The sequence below is a fragment of the Onychomys torridus genome, chromosome 4 (assembly GCF_903995425.1).
Source record: "Onychomys torridus chromosome 4, mOncTor1.1, whole genome shotgun sequence".
Classification (NCBI taxonomy): Eukaryota; Metazoa; Chordata; class Mammalia; order Rodentia; family Cricetidae; genus Onychomys; species Onychomys torridus.
Genome location: NC_050446.1, coordinates 61,369,665 through 61,395,186, shown reverse-complemented (window position 1 = coordinate 61,395,186; position 25,522 = coordinate 61,369,665). Strand labels below are relative to the sequence as shown.

Genomic DNA, 25,522 nt, shown 5'->3' with positions numbered 1-25,522 from the left:
ATCCCTCCACCTCTACCCTGCACCCACTCCCCAAGGAGGACACTTCCCCACAAGCACACGCTCATGTGCAAACACATGCTCACACAAACCCAAAGACGTGGAAGCAGTGGTTGCCTTAAATATAGATTTATTGTTGTATAAAACTGCCCCCTAGAAAATGTATTTATTTAATGTGTATGGGTGTTTTGTATGCATATATGTCTGTGCACAAGCGTGCAATGCCCATGGAGAGACTGGAGTTACAGTTTGTGAGCTACCATGTGAGTGCCAGAAATTAAACCCAGGTCCTCGGAAAAGCAGCCAGTGCTCTTAAGAGCTAAGCCATCTCTCCAGCCCCAAGATAATTATATACATGATGCGCTATGTCAATAAAAATCCCTCTTCCTGAAGAGGAGACATTGCCCAAACACACACACACACACACACACACACACACACAAGATAGGGAGGGGGTGTCCAAAACCTTTTTGGCTAGACAGTTTTGGCCAGCTGGTTCCCAAATCCTTTGGGGTAACATGACTCTGTCACTGTTTTTAAAACCTTCTGGGACATCAGTTCCAAAAACAATCTTTGACTGCAAGCTCTAGCATTTACACATGGAGAGAGAGAGAGAGAGAGAGAGAGAGAGAGAGAGAGAGAGAGAGACTGACTCTGACCTGGAGGAGTCAACCCAAGGTCATCCATCAGCAGTAAGAGTGGGACCTGGGCCCAGAGACCCCTGTGTGCTCCTCTCACCCCCAAAGCTCATGGAGTATTCGCTAACAAAAACGTGTGTCCCAGGGAGCCAGAGCTGCATCTAGATGTCAGGTGGAAGAACTGAGGCCACCATGACCTCACATTTAACCTGGAAATCCACCTGGGAGTAGCCATTCTGCATTTACGGGCTTCGATGACACCTCCCTCTCCCCCTCCCTTGCAGTGAGCTCTGCTGAGGCCCTGTGCAAGAAGTGACTTCCTGCTCCAAACCAAGGAGAATTTACATGAGGCTTTGCTTTAGGTCGGTGTGAATGCAAGCCACTTGGCCACTGACATTTTCTTCTTGGTGATCAAAAGACCTGAATGGCGCTTACATGCCTGGTTGGTTTGTTTAAAAAACAAACAAACAAACTATGGCTGCTTAATACAGTTCTCTTGGGTAGGCAGAGTCTTTGTGAATACTGGATCTTCAAAGGCGAACAAGGATCAGGAAAAGCACCATCAAGGGTAGAGCGTGAGGGCTTCTGGGTTAGGGAGTCACAGATGATTTTGTTTTCTCAGCACGGCACTCACGGTAGACCAGGCAGGGATGGGCCAATGTCAGGAAAATGGCAAGCCCCATTGACACCTGGGGAGACAGGAAGGAGAAGGACCAGTCTAGTAACCCTAAGCCGCACCTGTCGCCAACAGAAGGACCAAAGTCCTGCTTGGTCCTTATTTCCCACCCAGACGCCAAGCTGACCTGAAGGACATGTGGTTTATTTTCATAACTTTTTCTTTCTTAAGATAGATCTCATGTGGCTCTGACTGACCTTGAAAGTCTAACCCATCGCCCAAACCCTGCAATTATAGGCATGTACCACCACGTGTGACTTATTCAGAGCTGAGGCTTGAACTCAGGGCCTTGTTCACACTGAGGAAGCACTCCACCATAGGCCACAAGCCAGCCCCTATTAAGCCCATTCCACGGGCGAGGAAACAATGGCCTAGAGGGCGCTCGGTGACCTGCATGAGGGGAGGTATCTGTTAGACTTCATCCAAATGCTGAGTTAGGTCTCCTGATTTCACAATTGAGGAATTTCCCTCTGTTTTTACGTGTAGCCTCGCTATGCTAGTGACAGATTTAAACACTTGCGTCGCACTTTGATCTTACAAAAATATAGTATATTTATTTGTGTGTGTGAGTCCAAGTGCCACGGAGCATGTTTGGAGGTCAGAGGACAGCTTGTAGCAGTTGGGTCTCTCCTTCCAGCATGGGTCCTAGGGATGAAACTGAGGTTGCCACACTCGGCAGCAAGCACCCTTACCCACTGAGCCATCTCTCCTACCCTGATGATCTCTTTTTAATGAGGCAAGCAGCGTCATCAGTGGCCAGAACTCTGACTCCCAAGTGCAGAGATGTCTACATCTTAGCTGTGTGTGACTCTTGAGTATCTGAGTTTGTAAGTCATTTCATCTCTTTGAGCCTCAATTCCCCCTCCCCCCAAAGGTGGAGAGCTGGCACTACCTCCTAGGGCAGGGCCATTAGCATCCACTGGGTATGGGGCCCAGGGATGAAAGTGTGAGGCTCCTGTCCTCAGACAAATGTAGACAATGCCATTGTCTCCATAGAGAAGCTGGGGTCGGCCTGCACTGGCTGAAAGTGGGGAAACCTTTTGCTTGAAATTCTGAGAGGATTTTTGCATCCTATTCTGGAGTAACATCTATTTACAGTCCACACTCACAAACAACTGTTTTCCTCCAGACCTAGGAAAAGCGCAGGCTCCCTGGGAAGAGACACCATGTTAATCCTTTGATCGTAGGAAACCCCAGCTTGAGCCGGGCTTCTGCCTGTCATCCTAGAAGTGAAACCCTGAATGTTCCCATTTCTGCACTGTGGAAGCCTCTAGCACATCCAGGCCTCTTGAGCCAGCTTAGAGTGCCCCCTGCTGGGGCCCTCTGCGGCAGGTCCAGCCTGGGTATCTTTTCCGGTCCAAGGCCCACACACAGGCTGGCCGGAAACAGGCCTCCACATGGTACTCACATACACGGCGATGTTCTGGGGGGAGAGTTTGAACAGGGGAAATTGCAGCAAAGACACAATAGCCGACAGAGCCATCACCAGCCCAAACAGCTTCCCAAAGTGCTCTGAAGGAAAGCTAGGGGAGGAAAGACAGAGGTTTCAGTGAGTTTTACAGCCCTCTGCTGCCAAGCAGGGGCCTGGTATTTAAGAATGTTTATCAGCCAGCTAGCTCCCCTATCTCAGGCCTGCCCTTCACTCACCCACACAGGCCCTTCCTACTCCCACCCTGCTCAGGCCTTCAAACCACAAGACACAGGCACTGTAATGGGCTCTGGGAAAACAGAAGGGACCCAGACCCAGCCTGTGCTTGGGAAGAAGGTCTTAAGGAAAAGACAGATGATGCAGGTGATATCAACGGAAGCAAGAATGGAGTGCCAAAGTCACAAAGAAGAGAAAATACCTTTCTGGGAGAGAAACAGAGTGGGCAGTGGAGGGTTCACTGCGTAGACACTCTCACTAGACACAAAGGCTCTGGTGTGTGTGTGAATGCTTCCTCCTTCCCACCTGTATCAATCTCTAGTCATTGCCCCTTCCACATAAGCCCTCACCTGGCCACCTCCAGGAGCATCCCCCCTACAAATTCTTCACTGCCAGCCCACCTCCTCCCCCCCAAGCTCACTTACGCCAGCGTGAGGAAGGCAGCGTTGCACCCGTAGAGGAAGGAGCGGCTGATCACTTGCAGGATGAAGGTAACATACTGGAGCTGGATGACAGGAATGGAGGCACACAGGGTAAAGCCCAGGCACAGCAGAGACGTTAAGGCCAGCGAAGGCACCGTGGAGCAGAGCGTTGCAGCCGAGGACGAGGAACCTAGTTCAGAAGGGAAGAAAGGGTATCTGGAGATGAGCCCAAGGGAGAGCAGGAAAAGTCAGGAAAGATCAGAACTATCCAAACAGAACCAGGTCACATCTCAAAACCAACGCCTCAATGTTGATAACTCTCCACCTCCATGTCAATCAAATGTGTCTGCTCTTCCAAGTTCCCTAGGGCCCCCTAACTCACTCACAGATGTAGTGGCCTCTAAACAGGCTTCATACCACTCTTGCCCCCGCAACCCAGAATCAGAGATGCTGGTGATCATTCTTATTATTGTCGTTTATAATACAAGTAATAACAGCCATCTAAATGAAAACCATCTAAACTGTCACCAACAGGGGACATGGTACCAAGTCCAAGCCAGCCACATAACAGAGAGGTGGAGAGCAGTCATCAGGTGAGGGGGTCTCAGGATAAAGAAAGTGTCACAGAAAAGAGAACTGCACGACAGTATGAATGGTGCTCTGCATTTCATCTAAGAAAGGGGGCATATCTAAGTATATGTTTATGTGTGTGCTTAGTGTATTTTAAAGAAAAACAATATAAATGCTCACTGGAAGGAGGAAATAAAGGAAAACAAGAAGCAGAGAAGGGACTCGACATCTTGTTTCCCAGTTTTAGTTCTGAGGAAATGCAAATGCTTAACTTGTGAAATGTTTTCAATAAAATTCGAACAGGAAGAAAGCAGGCAAAGCAATCCCAGGATATAAGAAACAGCAACAAGAAATAATTGTGGGGCTGGAGAGGTGGCTCAGAGGTTAAGAGCACTGACTGTTCTTCCAGAGGTCCCGAGTTCAATCCCCAGCAACCACATGGTGGCTCACAACCATCTATTATGAGATCTGGTGCCCTCTTCTGACATGTAGACAGAACACTGTATGTGTAATAAATAAATAAATCTTAAAAAAAGAAAAGTATTACTCATTAAAAAAAAAGAAAAAATTGTGTCCAGTTGGACTAGTGTGTGTGTGTGTGTGTGTGTGTGTGTGTGTGTGCGCGCACGCGCGTGTGTGTATGCGCACATGCATGCATGCATATGCCTATATGAGTATGTGTGTAGGGTCACTGAAGTATATATATATAAAGGAGACTGAGTGCAGCAGTACCCCGTATGAGAGAGGATGACATAAATGCAGAAAGAGACTAATTGGTGGGGAGAGGAGGAAGGGGCCGAGCATGAGGGAGGTCGGGCAAAGGAGGCAGTAAGGTGAGGGATGAAGAAGAGTGTATACTAAACTGTGAGATGTCATAATGAAGTCTACAATACTGCATGCTAACTTTAAAAAGTGAATTTTAAAAAGAGTGAGCATACAAGGAGAGAGCGAGCACCCCACCGGAAGTCTCCAAATGCTGTTCCCAATAGAGACCCAAGACTAGTCGGACAAGTGGCCAGTTTTAAGTGTGGTGCAGAAGACATGTCCAGTTAAACAGACCCAAACTTCGTACTGCCCTAGAAGGCAAGGGTACTGTCTGAAGTTAGTCAGTCATGTCTGAGGATCTCACGTGCTAGCCTGGTAAAGTTTCTAGTGGCCAAAGATGGGTCAATGTGTGGCTGAAGGAGAGTGGTGAGGGCCTGTGAGGTAGCTCAGCAGGTAAAGGTGCCTGTCACCTAGCTTGGCAATCTGCATTCCATCACTGGGATCCACATGGTAGAATGAGAGAGTTGAGCCCTAGAAATTGTCCTCTGCACTTCACAGGTGCCCTCCAGCTTCATCTCACACACACACACACACACACACACACACACACATACACACACACACACGCACGCACACGCACACACACACGCACACGCACACGCACACGCACATGCACACACATGCACACACACACTAAACAAATAAATAAATAAACAGAATAAACAAATACTTTAAGCTAGGCATGGTAGCACATGCCTTTCATCCCAGCATGCAGGAATCAGAGGCAGATAGATCTTTGTGAGTTCCAGTCCAGCCAGGGCTACACAGTAAGAGCCTATTGAAAGAAAGAAGGAAGAAAAGAAGGAAGGAAGGAAGGAAGGAAGGAAGGAAGGAAGGAAGGGAGGGAGGGAGGGAGGGAGGGAGGAAAGAAGGGGAGAGAGGGAGGGAAAGAGAGAAGAAGAAGAAGAAGAAGAAGAAGAAGAAGAAGAAGAAGAAGAAGAAGAAGAAGAAGGGAGAAGAGAAGAGAAGAGAAGAGAAGAGAAGAGAAGAGAAGAGAAGAGAAGAGAAGAGAAAATCTGAAAAATAATAGTGAGGGCCAGGGTTGTGGTTCCAAGGGAGAGCACTTGCCTAGCACATGAGAAGCCCTGAGCCTGAGCCCCATCTCCAGTGCTGAAGGAGGCAGGTGAGAATGAGAACATATCAGATACACTGTGTGCTTAAAATTGTTTTTCAAACAATGCAATCTTCCCTCAAAAAGAAAAAAAAAATCAAGTATGATTCTATCTCATGGTATACACATACAAAATTCTCAAAAATAAAGTTTTTAAAAGAAAAACAAATGGAGTTTTCAAAACTCAGACACAAAATGAGACCATTGAGCTGAAGTGTGTCTCCAGCTGGACTCCACAGCACAGTAACTCCACTTGTCTCGGGTGAGATGTAAAGTCCCTCAGGCACCGACGCATCATCCTGGAACTGGTTAAGAAGGAGGAAGACAAGCATTTACTTCAGCATAAAGAACGGTATGAGAAACCGTGTCTTCTGGAGGAACTGGAGCTTCTGCTAAACGCTGGAGGAAGAGATGGAATAGCACCCTAATCAAATCATGGGTCTCAGATTGATCACAGGGGTTGCAAAGTCATTAGCTGCCCAGGCTGATGGGAAGCTTTATAATGGATGGACCAGACTGTCAAATTCCGAAGCAACTGACCTATGCCAGTGCCATGACAGCAAAGACAGTAGATAGCAGGGGCCTGCAAAGGAACCAGAGAAAGGTCACAACTTCATTTCTACTTATTCTTGCCAGAAAAAAAAAAAAATACTGAGTCTCCTCCAAGCTTCGAATCTGCCTATTTACAGGAAATGCCCAATCAAAGGAACCCATTCACGAAATACATAAAGGATGCCAAGTCCAAATGTGGGAAATCTGACAGGAAAAATATCCCACTTTTTTCAACAAATAGCTGACGTAAATCGTAAAGGAAGAGTATTGGGGCTGGGGATATAACTCAGTGGTAAAGTATTTGCTTAGCGTGCATGAGACTCAGGGCTCTGTTTCCAGTACCAGAAAAAGAAGAGAAAGGGTCTGTTAGCTGGGCATGGGTAAGCCTGTCATCCCAGCACTTGGGAAGTGACAGCAGAAGGATCAGAAGTTCAAGGCCTCAACTACATAGTGGGCTCAAGGCCAGCCTTGGTTATGTAGTAACTTGGAGGATAACCTAGACTAGATGAGACCCTGCCTTAAATAAATAAATGTTAAAAGAAATAATAATAAAGACGTAATAGACACATCAATTGAATCTTGTCCTTTCAATTTTGTGTAGACTTTGTATGGAGACACTGAACAAATCAGTCAGGAAACAATGTACTGAGGACAGTCAGAGAGATCTGAAAAGCAGCTGCATATTAGAAAATATTAAGAAACCATTGGGGAGTTTCATGGCGATATTTGTTTAAGAGAGGCTCTGTTTGTTAAGGAAAGCCTATGAAGTATTTGCAAGTAAACACAGTGCACTGTCTAAACTTGATTTCAAAATTCTGGTGCAGAGAGCTGAGAGGAGAGAGCAGACAAGCTAACAGTAAACAGTGTTCTCGCCCTTTATCCTTTACCCACAGCTCCCACAGGGTGAAACGTCCCAGCATCCTTCTGTTCTGCCAATCACACCAGGGATCACGTTCCAACTCTCTAAGGCACAGTGGGAAGCCTGAATCCTTCCTACAATCTCTCCAGGCTTTTCCTGCAACTCTCCTGCACTCTGCACTCTGGCTAGCTTGAATCACTTGCAGGAAGTATCCAGATTCCCAAACGCCTTCCTCTTTCACCACGATCATGCCATTGTGTTCCTTGGCCACCACTGTCAGGCTCCTCTCCCCCCCCCCCACTTCTTCCTCTTTTCCATCCTGGGTTAGGTACCACTCCCTCCAACTTCCCTAGCAACCCCGCTTCACCCAGAACAGGTGATATACCCTCCTCAGTGTCCATAACCCGCTGCATGTTCACAGAGGCTCCTTGATTCACAGTAGAGCCATATCCAGAAAAACCCATAAGAAGCCAAAAATACCATCAAGTCGAAAATGCATTTAATATACCTAGCCTATGGGGTATCGTGGCTCAGTGTTGGCTAGCTCAAATATGCTCAGAACATTTCACATCAACAGGGCAAAACCACCTAACAGAAAGCCTACTATACAATAAAGTGCTGACTCTCTCATGCAACCTGTGGATGATGAAAACAGATATAGAATGGCTGTGTGGGTGTGACTTTGCCTCACCATAAATCAGTACTCCAGTGGTTACAGATCATTTGTAACTCATGAATTGTAACTACCTGACTACCTTTCTCTACCCTCTGGATTAGGGACAGCTTGGGAAGACAGGCTACAGCTAGCTCATCCATTGTTAAGTCCTCCTGGGTCTGGTACTGTGGCTGACACAAAATGTATGACCAAGGGTTGAACGGACAGACAAACCAGTGCAAGGAGAATGGCTGAAAGCAGAGATAAGATGACTGTGGACGTCTGCAAAGACCTCTACTCCCAGCTACCAGTCTCACCTGTCTTTTTGGCTTCCTTCTGATACTTCTGTTTAAGGCAGTCCATGAGCAAGCCATTCCAGGGGGCACATAGCACCCCGAAAAACTGGGTGATGGCGAAGGCATTTGTGAAGGCACTGACTGTAGAGAGGGGTTGGACGAGAAGAAATTCCCAAGGTAATTTACAAGAGAAGACTCTCCCATCCTGCCTTTCTCCTCTCCAGCCCTCCTCCCTCCCCAGGCCCTCAGAAACCCTCCTGGAGCACACAGCTTTGCGGGCACAGCACCCATTCCTGGGGCCCTACCTGAGACCTACCAAAAGACCGCTTCGAGGCCCACCACATACCTTGCACATTGTCACTACTGGCCAAGCTGGTTAACAGAGAGTTGAGGCTGCCAATGAAGAAGTAATGCCATAACTGTATGGTGGACAGCCACACCACATGCAAGACGAATCGACGTGAGAGCACACAGCTTCGAAAAGAGCGGTGCTCCTGCCCCTGCCCCTCTGGTCCCGAGTTCTCTGATGGAGAAAGAAGGAGCTGGGCATAAGTGGCAGGGCTAGAGGAGCCAGAGTGACAGTCCTCATCTTCTGTGAGTTCCCCTAAAGTCCCCTGCCCCTCCACCATGCTCTGTCATCTTGTCCTTCCACCTTGGATGGCTCTCCTCCTGTTCTTCCGTGTCCTGAAATCCTGAAACCTGATCTGTCTCTCCCAGCCTACTCAATGACACTTCTGGCTGTACCTTCCTGATCTTTCTCAGCCAGGATGGTGAGGTGAAAGACAAGAACATTGGGACCAAATGAGGGTCGGTGACAAGACAGCTGTTGTTCTGGCCTTCTGGGTCCCCTGCCTTTCTTTTGGTCCCAGAATCCCTCATTTCTTTAGGATGGCCTTGTTACCCCTGGGCCAGTTGAGATCATGAAATAAATGTTCTGTTCCTCACCCAGCTGACCAAGTAACTCCTTATCCCTAAGTAGGTAGGCTGGCTAAAGACTACAGGAATGCCCAGAGGCAGCCTGGCTCCATAGTTCTGTAGCCTGGCAATTACTTTCCTCTTGATTATGTGAGCCTTCCATGGTCCTCTTACGCTTTTTATTGTTTGAGACGGGGTCTTATGGAGCCCAGACTGGCACTGAACTCACTATGTTGCTAAGGTTGACACTGAACTTCTGATCTCCCTTTCCACTATGCCCAAATGTATGCAGTGCTAGGATTGAACCCAAGGGTTTGCACATGCTAGGCAAAGACTATACTGACTGAGCTATATCCCTGGCCCCTATTCTTTTTTTTTTTAACAAATAAATTTCATTGTGTGTATTTAAGGCATGCAACATGCTGTCATCGGGTACATATAGATAGTAAAATGGTTACCATAGCAAAGCAAATTAACATATCCATCATCTCATATTGTTGCCCATTTTTTTGTGTGCCAAGAACAGCTAAAATCTGCTCATATAGGAGAAAAAAAAAAATCTCAAATACAATGTAATTCTATTAACTGCCCTGCTCTGGAAACTGCTTTCTCCTGCCCAGCTGCTACTTCTGCCCTATGGCCTGCCTCTCTCCATTCCCCCCCTCCCTCCTCCTATTTTTACTTCTACTGTAGCCAACAGTGGTTTATAATATTCATAACCAAAGACCCAGAGCAGGCAGAGGAGGGAAAGGAGGAAGTGACGGAGATGGGGCAGATGGAAAGAGGTCAGATCCAAGAGACATAAAGAAATGAAGACAGATGGCAGCCTGGGCGCCCTGAAATCCCAGGAGAGGGCAAGACCAGGGTGTGGGGATCAGGACAGTGGAAGGCAGATTTCAGTGTGAGGAGAGTTGAAGTGTTTGGATAAGGTAAGAAAGAAACACTGAAAAGACACAAAGATCCTCCCCTCTCTGGACCCCTCTAAAGTGAGGAGATTGAGGAAATGCTCATGGGTTCTTCCTTGCTTGGCCTGGCCTCATTCTCAGCCCCTAGGAAGACACCCTGGAGTTAAGAGCAGACAAGCCCAGGGCTGCCGGTGTCTGCAGGGGACATGGATGAACCAGCAAGACTGACCTTCCTTTGGTGAAAGAACTTCCTTTGACTGCAGCTCCTTGGTTTCAGGCTCAGCTGCTTTCTTCTCTTCCTTTCTGGTGCCAAACCTGGAGCACAAGCTGTGGAAACAGAAGCCCCGGCAGCCAGGCCAAGGACTGTGAGCTGGACCAAAACCAGACCAGTGGGAACAGTGCAGAGGATCCTTATCTCTCTGCACATGGAACCACTTTTGAACAACCTTGACGGACAAGTGGCAGCCCAAGCCAATGAAATCAGGATGTCTATTGGCTAAGGGCCAGGTTTGCATTTTTCCATTTTATTTTTGATTGTAATGATCTGATTGATTCTCATAGGCAGACAAGTCTGGGGTACTCTGGAAGTATGGAAGAAGAGGGTGGACCTTGTTCCCCGTCTCAGCTCTGACTCTTTCTCACTGGGCTGCAGCTTACCGCTCTGAGCCTCGTTTTTTCAGTTGGAAAACAAAGGCAAGGCTATCAGTGGGAGAGGTGACCATGAGAATGAAGAGCACGTGGGGCATAACCAGAAGCAAGTAAGCAGCAAATGAAGGCAGCTCCCATGAATGACAGTGGACATGATTGTGGCATTCACCTCCTCTGTCTCCATCCTTGGCAATGGACTCTGCCTATTTCTCACCATCACCCAGGCTAGACGTGTGAACTGCTTCAATAAGAGAATGTAGCATACAAATGACACATCACTGTAGCATACAAGTGACACATCAATGTAGCATATAAGTGACACACCAGTTCCAAGTCAAAGGACCGTGGGCATTTCTGTCCCCTCTCTGAACCTGGAACCATTATGTGCACACACTCAAGCAAGCCTGCTGGAGCATTAGACTGTGACACCAACATGCTTGTCACTCTAAACCCAATGTAAGCGAGGGCATGACAGACCAGCCAACTCCCTGCTAACACATCAGATGACCAAAGGCATAAGTGATAAGATCATCCAAGTCTGGCTCTGATGTAAGAAATAAAGTCTTAGGAGCTGGAAAAATGGCTGAGCCATTAAGAGGATTTTCTGCTCTTTCAGAGGATCGAGGCTTGGTCCCCAGCACCCACATGGCAACTCACATCCATCTGTAACTCTATTTCTAGGGGATCTGACACCTTTTTCTGACCTCCAGGGGTACCAAGAACATACATGGTACACATGCATTTACACAGGCAAAACATTCATACACAGAAAATAAAATGAGTAAGTCTTAAGACAGGAAGGAAAAAAGAAAGAAGGAAGGAAAGAAAGAGAAATAGAGAGAGGGAGGGAGGGATGGAAGAAAGGAAGGAAGGAAGGAAGGAAGGAAGGAAGGAAGGAAGGAAGGAAGGAAGGAAGAAAAGAAGGAATAAATGCTTAGCTACCTAACACACTCTTCTCCTATAGCAGACTTAATCATTCCCTTTTCCTGCCTCATATCAGGTAGGACATTGGCCAATCATGCTTACCCATAACTGTAGTTGGGAGGCAGTGGGTAAGGGATATGTCCCCGAGGCATCAGGAGAAAAGTACGCCCAACATGCCAGGCACTGCAGGCAGACAGGAAGAGGAAAGAAGCCCAGAGTTTGATGCCCCGTTCATGAAGGAGCTGTGGAGAAAGGAGCAACACATCAGAATAACACCAGTGCTCACAAGAGTGTTATAGAACAGCATAGATGAACCTTGAGAACAGGACATCAAGTAAAGACAGACAGCCACATAAAGACAAATTCTGTATCCTTCTACTTACAAGAGATTCCTGGAATAGTTAAACTCACAGAAAATAGAATGGCAATTGCTAGAGGCTGGAACCAGGGTGGAAGTAATGAGGAACTTGCATTAACGAGTACAGGGTTCCAATTTTATAATGTGAAAATTTTTGGAGATGGAGGATGGTGCTGGTTGCTTAGCAGCATAAATGTGCTTAAAATTACTAACCTGTCTGTACACTTAAAAAATGGTTATGGGTCAGCAGGATGGTTCAGTGGGTAAAGGTGCTTGCTGCCAGGATTGGTGATCTGAGTTTAAAACCCATAACCCACATGATGGACAGACTCCCTCAAGTTGTCTTCTGACCTCCACAGACATGCTGTGCCTCTCCACCCCACCCACACACACACACACACACACATCAATAGATAATTTTTTAAAATTCTGATAGCAAATTTTATGCTATATGTATTTTATCACGGGTGAGATGTGTAGGAGGCAGAAGCTGGAAGCTGCATTTCCAAAATCTTCAACTGAGCCTCCTGCCTGCCCTCCTGGAGCTGCCCAAGGACTCCCGGTCTTCATGTTCCTTCTCGGGGCCCAGTACGCAGCAGGGGAGCCATCTTGTCGCCTGGACTTACAGTCTTGTGGAATCTCCTCACATTACTCTCTGGGATCTTTTAGCCTAATGCTATTCCTCTCCAATAGCAAGACGTCCTTCTGGCCAACTCTTCACACCACAGTTCAGCTCATGAAATACATCTGTGGGAGCCACCCTCCCCTGTGTCCTCCTGCGTGACTCACACAACAAAGGGAACCTCCAGGTTAGAAACCACAAATTGAGACAAACCTCTTCCTTGTACGGAGGATGACATTGGGGTCTGGAGAAGCAAGATGGCCACAGAGGAAGCAGCTGAATCACGGTAAACTAAGAATCCACTTCTGCTCCAGCCCTTCCCTTCCACCTCTGAAGAGGAGCTTCGTCAAGGAAAGGGAACCCGGTGGCTCTTGCACCAGCAGCAGAGGGTCTATCGAGCCCCGGGCACTCAGACAGTCTCTACCCAAGGTGCTCATGGGACTAAGTGAAGTTCATGAGCCCGTGGGTGGTCTAACAAAAGCCCAGAAGGAGTCCCAGGTTGGACAGTTTGGGATTCACCATTTTTCACCCATGTTGCTCAGTCACTGTGTCCCAGCTTGTTGCCTCATACAAAGCGTGGTTACTACAGTGTCACCTACTACAACTCCAAAGAGGAAGGACAGAGAAAGACAAGGAAGAAGAGTTTCTGTTGTTGTGACAAGGTCTTGGGTAGACCAGGCAGGCTCCAAGATCACTGTATAAAATGACCTTGAACTTCTGCCCCCTCTGCCTTCAACTCCCTTGTGCTGGGATTACAGGCATGCTACCAAGCCTGATTTTGCAGTGCTGGGGGTTGAACCTTGGGCTCTGTGTGTGCGAGGCAGGCATTCTAATAACTGAGCTAGCGCCCCCCCCCACTCTGCTCTCACCCTCCTTCAAGGAGGAACCGTCCTCTGAAGTTAGACACTATACACCCACTTTAACTCATTTGCAAGGGCTTTATGACATGTCCAGCTCTACCTGTTCACTGGTAGTAGAAACAGCATTTGCCATGGTTACTTTAGAGCAATCGGAATCCATCCTGTGGGTTAGTCAGGCACTAGCCAGATAAAAACTGTTAGCAATGACTTAAACACTAAAATCATTAGCAAAGCCTGGTATGGTGATTCCTGCATGTAACCTCAGCCAAAGGCAGAATGATGGAGAGTTTGAGGCTACCCTGGGCTACAAGATTCAGTCCAGCCTGCCCTACACAGTCAGATGCTGTCTCAAAAATAAATGAATTGAGGCTAGGTGTCATGAAGCATGTCTATAATCCTGGCTCTTGGAAAGCTGGGAAAGAAAGATCATGAGTTTGAAAGCAAACTGGACTACACAGTGAGTCTTGGGCCAACTTAAGAGGCCTTGTCTTAAATAATAACAACAATTAATTCATTTCATTTAATAAAAACGAAAGCATTAGCAGAATGGCTGTTAATGGGCTACTAACACCCTTGCCAACAGTTTGTTCTCCTGACACTTACGAATAGCCTTTGAGAGAGCAAGAAAGGCCCCTATGTAGTCTCTAACGCCCCACTGGCCCTTCCTACCCCCTTTTCCAAAGCTGAAGCGGACATCAGGAAATGCTCCCTTCTGCAGAGTTTCCAGTTTCTGTCCATCCCTGACTCAAGGATATCATGACCACATTTTCCTTCCTCTCTGAGTAAAGAGTCAGGTCAGGGAGCTTAGTGGTCACCAGCTCAGCTCTAGAAACAGACAGGCCCAAGTGCAAGTTCAAACACAGAACCTTTGGAAGCATCATGACCTCCCTGAGACTCAAATGTGTTACCGGAGGAATGAGATGTAGATAGTGCCTACCTCGAAGGCCGGCAAAAATCATGACAGGACAAGTGTCTGGTACAAATAAGGGCTCAAGGGCTCAGTAAATGTTGAGTAATAGCATTCCATGTGTGAATACATGTTAGAATAGTATTCCATGTGTGAATACATGTTAGAATAGCATTCCATGTGTGAATACATGTTAGAATAGTATTCCATGTGTGAATACATGTTAGAATAGCATTCCATGTGTGAATACATGTTAGAATAGTATTCCATGTGTGAATACATGTTAGAATAGTATTCCATGTGTGAATACATGTTAGAATAATATTACATGTGTGAATACATGTTAGAATAATATTCCATGTGTGAATACATGAATAGAATTACATGTGTGACAGTGTATGGAGGCCAGAGGACAGCCTCGGGTGTCCCTCCTTGGGAGACAGGGTCTCTCACTGGCCTTGTGATTTGCCAAGTAAACAGAGCTGGCCACAGAGATTTGCCTGTTTCCAATACCCTGCACCGGGATTACAGGCACACACCAGGGCGGTCTGCTTTTTCACGTGGGTTCTGGGAATCTAACTCGGTACTTGCGCTCACACAGCAGGCACTGTACTCACTGGGCTATCCCCTCAACCCAGCTACTAGTATTTTTACCTTAATGATGAGGAAGACTGCTGAGGAGGAGTCAAATGCTCCATTGTAGAGGGTGATGATGGTTGAACGGTGTTTGCCAAAGAGATTCCCAATCTGGAGAAGATGAGTCTAGCTGACTTGTTTATTCATGAAACAGTTATTTTCCCTCCTTAGCATCCAGCTGGGGCCAGGCATGATTGATATCCCAACCCCCTTCCACCCCAATTCCTCCCACCATGGTTTGGGTCAACCCCTCTGGAAACAAATGACGTCCCCATCTCCCCCAGGTTCCTGGGATAAAGAAGAGGGACACACGCTCACACCTGTAAGTTGGTGATGAGAAACAGCATTCCTCCAACGGCGAGCATGGGCATGGCCAGGAAGAGCAGCACGGCAGAGTCTGCAACCATGAGAGTCACAGGAGCAGTGATTTCTTAGTAGCCCAAAGCCGTACATACCTATCTCTCCTCGAGGAGGCTCCTGTCCCAGCAGCTTCAGACTCCCAACAACACAGAGCCCTTGGAGTTCATTTCATCTGCCTGCTGGTGTCCTTTGAGGGCTTCGGGGAATGGTCCAGAGACTCCCCAATTGTGCCTGCTGAGGTGTCCTGAGACCCTCTTCTCCTCACCAAAGATGGTCCTGGGTCTCTGGTAGACCACAAATGCCTGCTCCATCACCGTGGTAGAAGAGAGCTCTGGAGCTGGTCCCCAAGTCCACCTCAAAATCACTGCATAGCCATGACCTCAAGCTACCTTCTGAATCTGCATCTCTCTCCCCTCCTGCTACACAGGACACAAGAGACTACCCTGCCTCATGGGAGCACTGTAAAAACTGAAAGAGAAACACCTGTGACCTTTCCTTTTTGTTGGTGAAACTTGGAGCATTCCCTTTGTGGCAAGATTGGCATGAGAAACGTTGCACGAAATTAAGCACGCTCCTGCTTCTAAACAAAACAACAAAAACAAACAAGCCAACACGACATACAAGCAGCAGGCCTCCTAAGTGTTGGACAGTCTCTAAATGATTCAAAATCACTGAAAAAAGTGATTTTTTTAAAAGGAACAATTTTGGCTAGACAGTGGTGGCACACGCCTTTACCCACAGCACTGGGGGGCAGAGGCAAGCAGATCTGAGTTTGAGGCCTCCCGGTCGACAGAGTTCCAGGACAGCCAGGACTACATAGAAAAACCCTGTCTCAGGAGAAAAAAAAAAAAAAAAGGAACGATTTTTGCACTAGGTAATCCAAAGCTTGCTGGTGTATTAATTAGGTCTGTGTCCTCTGATTTTTGGTTTTGCTTTTCATGTGTGTGGTGTGTGTGTGTGTGTGTGTGTGTGTGTGTGTGTGTGTGTGTGTGTGTATGTGTCATGTGCACACACACTGGCATACATGTGAAGGTTAGAGGACAACTGTGGGTCCTGGGAATCAAACTCAGATCATCAGACTTGGTGGCAAGCACCTTCACCCACTAAGACATCTTGACAACCCATTAACATCCTCCTAAGTAACTACTGTTCTATGCCTAGAGAAGCTCTGGAAAGAGATGGTTTTAGAGATGAGTCACACTATTTGCCATTCACTTTCTGTTGTTAACAAATGTACATCTCTCCTAATGAGCTAAAGATTGGAGATCAGTTTCACAATAAAATCACCCTAGCCTCAATACTTATCTCAAAATAAAAGTCCTGATTTATAGAAGAGGGACTTTTGCTGGCAGTTTGAATAGGTAGGAATGGCCCCCATAGGCTCCTGTATTTGAATGCTTGGTCACTAAGGAGTGAACTATTTGACAGGAGCTAGGAGGTGTGGCCTTGTTGAAGGAAGTGTGTCACTGGGGAGGTGAGCTTTGGGATTTCAGAAGACCAAGCTAAGCCCCCCTCCTCTCTCTCTCTCTTCTTCCTGCCCCCTGTGGATCTGGTTCTAGAACTCTCAGCTACCTCACTAGCACCCTGTCTGCCTATGTGCTGCTCGCCATGCTGATAATGGACTGAACCTCTGAACTGTAAGCTAGCCCCAATTCATGCTTTCTTTTATGAGTTGCCGTAATCACAGTATCTCTTCACAGCCATAAAACACTGGCTGAGACAGCTGGGGAGATGCCCTGCAAACATGAGTATCTATGGCCGGCAAGTATAACCTGATCATCAAGCTCTAGGTAAAATGAGAGATCGCTGCCTCAAAAACACAAAGCATCTGAGGGGCCTGAGGTACACTTCTGGCTTCTACTTACATGTACTCACACTCTGCACACACACTCAAGTGAGAGCTTATGTCTACACACATACACAAGTAAATAATAATATAAATAAATCATAGATTTTTGCTCCAAGCTCACAAATGTAAATACAGATGTAAGTTAAAGTAAGTAATTAAGGCTTATTGCTTAAACTTACAAATGTGACTCCTGTGGAATTTGTTTGGACCAAAACACTCAGGCCCTGGGTTTGCTAAACTCAAGTGGAGCCTCCCTCATGAGGTCGGCTGGCTCTAACACAGCTATTGTGCAATGTATTTACATGATTTTATGTCTCAACCCCCAAACTTAAGCCACCTACTCTGACCCCGGGAAAGAATGTTGGGAGTTACCTCTTGGCCAGCCTAACCACATGCTTCCAGACCCACTTTCCACATATTTATCTGTGGCCTCTGGCAAGACCTCAGACTCAGCTCATGCTCTCTCATCCCATCTCATCCCATCTCCGTTTTCTATCCCACACAACAGAGGAAACTAAAACAGACAAGGATGGAATTTCCAGACTTTTATAGTAATCACTGGAAGCAATTTTTTTTTTTTTTTGCGTGCAATGGGGCTGTCAATTTTTATTCTGTTAAGTGAAGATATTTTCAAAATTATCCTTCATGTTACAGAAAACAAGAAAGCATTTTAGTACTGTGTAGATGTAATTCTTTCCTCAGTAGTAGGATACATTTTTCACAGACAAGCAACAACTCAGCGACCCTTAGGGATTCCTTCAAGTCTCTCTGAAAATATTATGGGCCCCTTGCCTTCTGTACCTGTCCCATCCATCCACTCCCCAAGCTTGTCTCCCCCACCCACCTGCCGGCACTCACCTGCAGTGGTGAAGGCAATGATGAGTGTGGCACAGGTGTAGAAAAATCTGAAATACAGAAGCATCCACTTAAAAGACGGCCCCTGAGTGTGGTGGTATTTTGTTTGTGCGCTAACAAAGCTTGCCTGAAGATCAGAAGGTGGAGTTAGGCGTTAGTTAACCATAGAGGTCTGGAGGTCTGTATAGACAGGAGACAGGAAGTGATATGGCTGGGCAAAGACAGGAATATAAGGCAGGTGGAGCCTGGAGGCTCCTTTTCAGTAGGAGGATTCGGGGAGGTTAAGAGGTGACTTTGGCCGCTCCTTTACTTCTCTGATCTACCCCGATATCTGACTCCAGGTTTTCAGTATTAAGACCGATTAGAATTCATGCTCCACACGAGGACCTAACAGGAGTCTGCTTGACATCCAAGACTAGACAGAACTTGACAGCATTCTCAACCAAGGAACTCCAGAAGCACAGCCACTTCTGAGAGGCTCAGCACCAGAGAAGTCCAGATAGACTGAGATATGGACCTGACTCCACAGATAGTAAATCTTAATTGTAAACTTGATGAGAGCCTAGAATCACCTGGCAATGAGGTAATCACATTAGCTGATATGGGAAGACCCATCTTGACTTGGGTGAACTGTTCCCATGGCAGGGGATCCTGGACTATACCAAACAAGGAAAGTGAGCTCGGCCCAGCATTCATCCTCCACTTGACTACAGATGCATGTGAACAGTTCCCCTGAAACCCTGCTGATGCGACATCCCCACTGTGATGGACTGTGACCTGGAACTGTGAGAAAGGGCTTTCTCCCTAAGCTGTTTTTATCAGGGCATTTTATCCTCGTAACAGGAAAAGAATTAGGACAATGCACTTGCTCCTCCCAGAGTCTAAGGCTAAACTGGGAAGTCTTGGATAATAATGTCCCCATCTGAGGACATGATATGTGAAAGACTTAGGGCACAGTGGGCAGAGCACAGGCCCTCTTGTCCTGAGGCCAGCCCCTTGGGAAGGGGCCTGGCGCCTAGTCTGCAAACCAAAACCTTCAATTCTGACCCCTCCTCCACATATGACTTTGGACATAGCGTTGCCTTTCTCTGGGCCTCGGTGGCCTTTTCTAGAAAAGGAAAGGGGTACCACATGCAACCAAGAATAGCTATGAATTCGAACTAACAGAATCGTAAACGCAGCAAAAATGCTATCAAGAATTTGTGTGTGTGCTTGTAACTGGACTTTGTGGTTGTTAAGAGTTCAGCTGACAACTTGGTGCTGCAATGGCGGAAGGGCTGGACGTGCCTGGATCAGACGGATCTAGATTCCAAACTCAAGAATCAATGAGTTCGAAGCCGGGGGTGGGGCTTCAAAGTTGTGGAATGAGAATGTCCCCCATCAGTTCACACATTTCTGTACTGGTTCCCAGTTGATGGACAGGACTAGAAGGCATGGCCTCATGGGAAGAAGTGTGTCACTGGTGGCTGGCTTGGATACTTCAAAAGCCTGCACCCACCCCCAGTATACTCTCTGCTTCCTGCTTTGTGGATCCAGATGTGAGTTCCAGATGTGAGCTCTTATCTGCTGTTCCAATTGACTAAGGCCATGCCTTCCCTCCACCATCAAAGACTCTGGAATCATAAGCCCAATGAAATGCTTCCTTTTATAAGTTGCCTTGGTCATGGTCATTTGTTTGTTTGCCTTTTTTTTTTTTTTTTTTTATCATAGCAACAGAAAAGTAGCTAATACAGAGGCAGACACTTGCCTGGTTTGCATAAGGCCCTGGGTTCCATTTCCAGCAGCATTAAAAAACAACAAAGTTCAAGTGATTCCGGGATAAATTCCTAAGGCTCCAGGGCCCCTTTAGTGGTGGAGGACTTTGCAAAGATAGATAACAAAAGCCAGACCATAAAGAAGAAGTTCAAAGGACACACGGTGGGGAAGAGACAACAGGAAACGAAAATTCAAGCTTATGTCTGACTTACATTCACTGTTCTCCCAGAAGCTTAAAGTGTAAGGAACTTGCTTCCCTCTGCTTTCCCTTCCTTCTGACAGCTCTTCACATATATGCTCCTGCTCTAGGCTATATCAGGATCAGCAGACCCTGCTTATCAGCAAACTTGGCCGTGAGCGTTATAATATTCAGGAGGCAGCAGAATGCTGTGAAAGCAACATGAAGTCCCTGGCTCATCTGCAAGGGAAACTCCCATTGCAAGAGCCGTCTTAGGCAGAGGGAACCTGAAATTCCACCATTGGGGTTACCCAGAAAACGATGAGCAGGGGAGAATGAAGACACAGACTGAGCTACCTAGACGTGAAGCCCTGCTGGATATGAGATATATGGTTCCAGGGACGAGGGAAGCGGAGAGCATTGCTGTACATTGTGTTAGTTTTGTAACCCTGACCTCTCAGGAAGTTGAGCATGTAACAGGATAATACATTACTGCCTGCAGGGGAAGGAGCAAAGAAAAGGGAAGCAAGGTATAGGAAGAGGGTGGCCTTTCTCCCTCACCTCTGCCCAGACTGGAGCTTTAGACTTACATGCCGATAAGGCGGGCCACAGTAGTCTTGAAGCGGTCAAAGATATAGCCGGTAGGGAAGGTCATGAAGTTGTTCATGAAGGATGCCAGGGTGAAGATGAGTGAGAACTTCTCATCCTGAGCTTTGGAGCCTGGGAAAGAAAAGCTCTTAGGAACCCAGGTTACATGAGCCAAAATCAGAACCACTCCAACCTTCCCACCAGGTTAGTTCCCAGACTAGGCTATCTTGAACAACTTTGCTGAGCAGGAAGCTGACTATCATTAAAATGTAGAGGTCTCTACCAGCCCTTTAAAAGCTGGTACTTCCTTCCTTGACACGGTCCACACAGAGGACTCGGACAGTCCCTCTCTCATACAAAGGCTGGCAAGATGAGTGGGGAATGGATTCCCCCCCACTCCCTTCCATCTCCTAGGAACCAGGCACAGCTTCCTTTAAAACAGCATCTTTGTCCTTACCAGGGGGCCCTGTTGCATTGCTTTTGAGCCCGCAGTCCTGTTCACCGAGCTCTACAAAGTAGCATTGTTCTTTGAACACATACACCAGCGAAGTCCAGCCAAAGAGGACACCAGCAAAACCAATGCATTCCAGCAGCCCCGTCAAGAGGGTGGCCAAGTAAAGGGGCAGGCCCCGGCTTGCCATGGTCTCAGGTGAAGTGGATCCACAAATCCTACCCTGAACTTCTGAGACGGACCACTAGTGATGTGTGGAAAATTCCTTTGGCAAGCTCTCAACTTCAAGAGCCCTCTTGCTCCAACCGTCTCTGGGCTGGGCAAGGAGTACCATGCGATGGTTTGTCTGGATCCTGGAAAATGAGACACAAACAGCCTGGTACGGGAAGCTTGTGGGGAAGGCAGCGGTGGGAAAGGGGTCCTCAGGAGAAGAGCCTGATGCTTTGGGAAGTGAAAATTTCGTACATGACAAGGGAATGGGGCTTAGCTATGGGACATAACGATCTGGGGTTCATTCCCAAACACGGAAAAACAAAAACAAACAAACAAAAAACAAAACAAACAATACTGTTCACACCTCCTCTTACTCACAGCATCTGTGAAACCAGGAGTAAGAAGATAAGGCAGGTCTCAGCGGCAAAACGTGCCATAGAGGAAAAGACTATCCTACCCAAAGTATGGAGGAAAAGACTATCCTACCCAAAGTATGGAGGAAAAGACTATCCTACCCAAAGTAGGAACCCTAACTTGAAGGTCTGAACACAGTCCACTCCAAGAGCAGCCACCGTAAGTCATGCAAATGCTCGGTCTAGCAGCTGGAGCTCTTCAATGCGCCACTGTGAAATAAAAAACTTCTGAAGGTTTTGTGAACTTGCCTCAAGGTCACTCGGCTAGTTGCTCACTATGCAGAAAATAACCCAACAAGACCCTTGTCTAGGAGGACCACAAATCCCATCCCCCGCTGCCTCTACCAACATCCATCTACTCCCCGAAGCCTCACTGCCGCTAGGTCCCCACCCTGCCGGTCTCTGCCCGGCTCGACCCAGCCCAGCCTGGCCTGACCCGCCGGCTCTCTTACCCGGTCCTACTCCCCGCGCGTCAAGCCAGCTAGTCAGGGTTATTCCCGCGCGCGCCTGGGCTGTTTCCCTGCTCCCGTCGCCCCTCCCAGTCCTCTGCTCACCTCCTCCCGCTCGCCCCCTCCCGGAAGGGCCCTTGGGGCACGCCCCCTGTCTCCATCACTTCTTTTTTTTTAACCTCAACAGCTGTGTAGGATCCGGACAGGGTCTCTTTTGCTCTTTTTTGCCTGCCTTTAAGCCTTTAGATAACCCTGCCTGTGCCGCCCCTACACAGTTCCAGGCACTGGTTCAGTCATAGAGACCAAGGGGCACAGCTCAGAGAAAGCTTCTAAGCACTGGGATGCACGCACATCCCATCGTGTTTCCAGTGCTTTACCTTGTCCACTTGGGTGGGCACAGAACACACGGTTCCCCACTTGCTCACTAGCTCCTTCCCCACTCCAAGCTTATCCCCAGAGCTGCCAGGAAAATCAAGAAGCTGGGATCAGGGCAGAGATGCTTATCAGAAACTATCATTGGAGGTAGCTTTGCTTTTTTGCCCCGCAACGGCCTTTTCCTTGCTCGCCCAAACCCTGCTGAACCACCCACCACCACCACCCACCCCACACCCACCCCCGACCCAGGTTCTGAGAGAGGCTTCCCGCCAGACTGCATTGATTAACTATTCATTCATCACCCCATTTTTTATTAATCAAAGACATTTATAATTGCCCATCGGAGCTTATGATCAGCATGAGATAGCTGGCCTAACCAGCTGTGTTGCTCACTCCAGCCCAGAGCAAACCAGCCGATGTCTTCCTCGCCTGTACCAGTTTTCTCCTCTCCTTTGAGAGGCAGATGCTTGTGCATTAGATGCAGACCCCATGCCTTAGGCACAGCCCTCTTTCCAAAGGAGAAGTAGAACATAAGATTGTGGGAAGGCCAGCACCAGTTAGAGTTTTCCAGACCACCACCAAAACAAAGTTATCAAAAAAGGCTACTCAAGTGACGATGTACTGCCGTACTGCCAAGGGGGAGGGAGCTGCCATCCTCCACCCCAGTGGCTTCAAATGTAGCAGGCTGAGGCAGGCTCACTAGCTGCCCCACCTGTAAAATGGGTTCAAAGCACCTTAGTTCTAGGAGCCGTCCTCACAGAGGCATGAGCAGCACATGAAGTCCCCCTGGAGCAGATGCAGCAGGTTGACTGCAGAGAAGTGGAATTTCCAGTTTGTAGTTATCGATGGGCCCCAGAGGGAGCTTAGTAGGGAGTCCTAAAAGGACTTGCCAAATGGCATGCTGCACAGCAGTCCTAACAGTTAATTTGCCTAACTCCCAAACTTCTGCTCTTAACTCTCCCAGACTTAACACCAGATATCTGGACATTGTCAAAAACAAATCATTCCTTTACAAGTTAAAATTAACAAAACAAAGGAGGGTGAGGCTGGGGAACTAAAAATACAACCCAAGACAAAAGGAGCACGGTGCAGGATTTTCTTTTACTGCAAGTCTCAAAGACACTGCTATGAATGCAAACCCAGGCTTCTGCCCTGGGCTCAGGCTTTGCTCTCCCGAGGACCTGGTGGATAAGGAAGAGAAAGCGGCAAAGGAAGAGCAGGAAAGGTCAAAGCCAAGATAAAGAGAATTCAGAATGCAAATCAGCAGGAGCAGGCAGGAAGGCGCAGCTCTCGCCAGAGCACAGGACTCGGGATAGCAGTCTATCCCATGCCTCTCTAAAGTAGGAGCCCCACCCGGCACCCCCCTTGACTGTGCAAAGGGGTGGCCTCTAGTAACATGACAGGCTATTGACAATGCCAAGCGCAAATCTTAGAACATTCTGAGTCTGACTTGCTTCGGTTCCTGCAGCTAGCAGAGACAGGTGCTGTTCTGATCAGCGTACAGCTGCTCTCCGATGAGGATTTCTTGTAACATCAGAGAGAGCAGTGATGATAATAAGGTCTGACTTGAGCACCAACATCCCCATCCTTCCTCCCTTCATCTCCTTCCCCTGTACCTCATTCTTTTTTCTTTTTCTTTTTCTTTCTTTTTTTTTTTTAATTGATTGCTTGCTTGGCTCAGTGAATACATGCAAAGCACCAGGCTGGGTGTGCTGGGTGCTAGAATTCAGGCTATCCAGTGCCTTCCCTCAGGCAACTCCTTCTCAAGGCAAGGAGGCAAAGAAAGCTGATTATTAGAGTGAGAGAATGTTCCTCCAAGCCGAGGCCAGCATAATACTCTCAACCAACAACATGGGGCCAGGACAGAGCCTAGACAAAGCAAGAACATTCTAGAACCAAGGCAGACACTGGCAAGGACAGTGGCAAGACTTAGGCCAGAGCCAGTACCTACCTAGTATTTGGACTTCAGCCCATATCAATCAATCATGTCCAATTGATTCCATCTCTTTCTATCTGTTCTGCCCATCCTTGGCTACTGCCACAGCCTGATCCTCATCTCTCATTAAGGCCTTGCCTACCTCTGTGCTGTGAGCACATCAGCCCATCTGGGTTCTCATTTGACAACACTACTTAACTGTTCACACTCTTTCCAGTTAACCAGCAGCTGGGGGCTAGCCCAGATTCTGGGGATAAAAGCCATGGGCATCACACAGACTTGTACGGCTAGCCACACAAGGCAAAATAAAAGAACTACATTAAATCATGTCCCTGGAGGTCAAAAGACTGAGACTGTAGCTCCAGTGAGTGTTTGCCTAGCATGCAGCGTGAAGTCCTGGATTCCAGATGCATCACTGCCGATGAAGATGCTGGCTTGTAGTCACAGCACTCAAGAGGTTGATGCAGGAGAACCAGAGGTTCAAGATTGCCCTTTGCTATGTAACAGGTTCGAGGCCAGCCTGGGCTACATGAGACTCGATCGATAGATTAATGGATGGATGGATGGATGGATGGATGGATGGATGGATGGATGGATAGATAGATAGATAGATAGATAGATAGATAGATAGATAGATAAAATGGTACTCCTGTACAAGCAATGATCCTCAGTCACCCTATTCCACCTTCCAGAGCAGCCCCACCTCCCCGCAATGGTCTCCACTCCCAGATGTTCCTCCCCGAGCAGGGTTCACAAACCTTTTGTTTTGTTTTGTTTTCAACATAGGGGTTGTGTGTGTGTGTGTGTGTGTGTGTGTGTGTGTGTGTGTGTGTCTGCCCTAGCACTACCCACTACCTCTGCAGACCAGGCTGGCCTAGAACTCATAGAAATCCACCTGCCTCTGCCTCCCAAGAGTGCTGGGATTAAAGGCATGTACCACCACCTCCTGACACACAAACCCTTTCTTGACCCCCTTGCTTTCTGATACCGCAAGCATATAAACAAGCCAGTGTTGTCAAAGAAACAGAACTGATAGAATGAACTAACATAGCTAAATATCAGTAAGGGATTTATTAAAT

At 47.5% G+C, this 25,522-nt stretch overlaps 1 protein-coding gene across 2 annotated transcripts; it reads right to left on the bottom strand.

The window, feature by feature from the left end:
* Positions 1-291: 291 nt before the first annotated feature.
* Slc43a3 (solute carrier family 43 member 3) lies at positions 292-22,216 on the bottom strand. Of its 2 annotated transcripts, XM_036185469.1 has the most exons (14): positions 22,136-22,216; positions 21,786-21,893; positions 21,064-21,410; positions 20,609-20,738; positions 18,089-18,135; positions 15,342-15,418; positions 15,040-15,132; positions 11,741-11,880; positions 10,296-10,393; positions 8,593-8,769; positions 8,268-8,387; positions 3,382-3,568; positions 2,720-2,834; positions 292-1,324 (listed from the first exon to the last, which is right to left on the bottom strand). In XM_036185469.1, exons 3-14 carry the CDS (start codon positions 21,245-21,247, stop codon positions 1,226-1,228), a joined length of 1,467 nt encoding a protein of 488 aa, XP_036041362.1. In that variant the 5' UTR covers positions 21,248-21,410; positions 21,786-21,893; positions 22,136-22,216; the 3' UTR covers positions 292-1,225. The 2 variants fall into 2 exon arrangements, with proteins under 2 accessions (XP_036041362.1, XP_036041363.1); XM_036185470.1 differs by lacking the exon at positions 21,786-21,893 and having other exon boundaries at positions 22,136-22,209.
* Positions 22,217-25,522: the final 3,306 nt, after the last annotated feature.

Coding starts and splice junctions, on each gene's coding strand:
- Slc43a3 (XM_036185469.1), bottom strand. CDS start 21,247: ATGGCAAGCCGGGGCCTGCCCCTTTACTTGGCCACCCTCTTGACGGGG. Junction 20,739..21,063: donor CAATGCAACAGGGCCCCCTG/GTAAGGACAAAG, acceptor TTTCTTTCCCAG/GCTCCAAAGCTCAGGATGAG. Junction 15,419..18,088: donor CATTGCCTTCACCACTGCAG/GTGAGTGCCGGC, acceptor TCATGGTTGCAG/ACTCTGCCGTGCTGCTCTTC.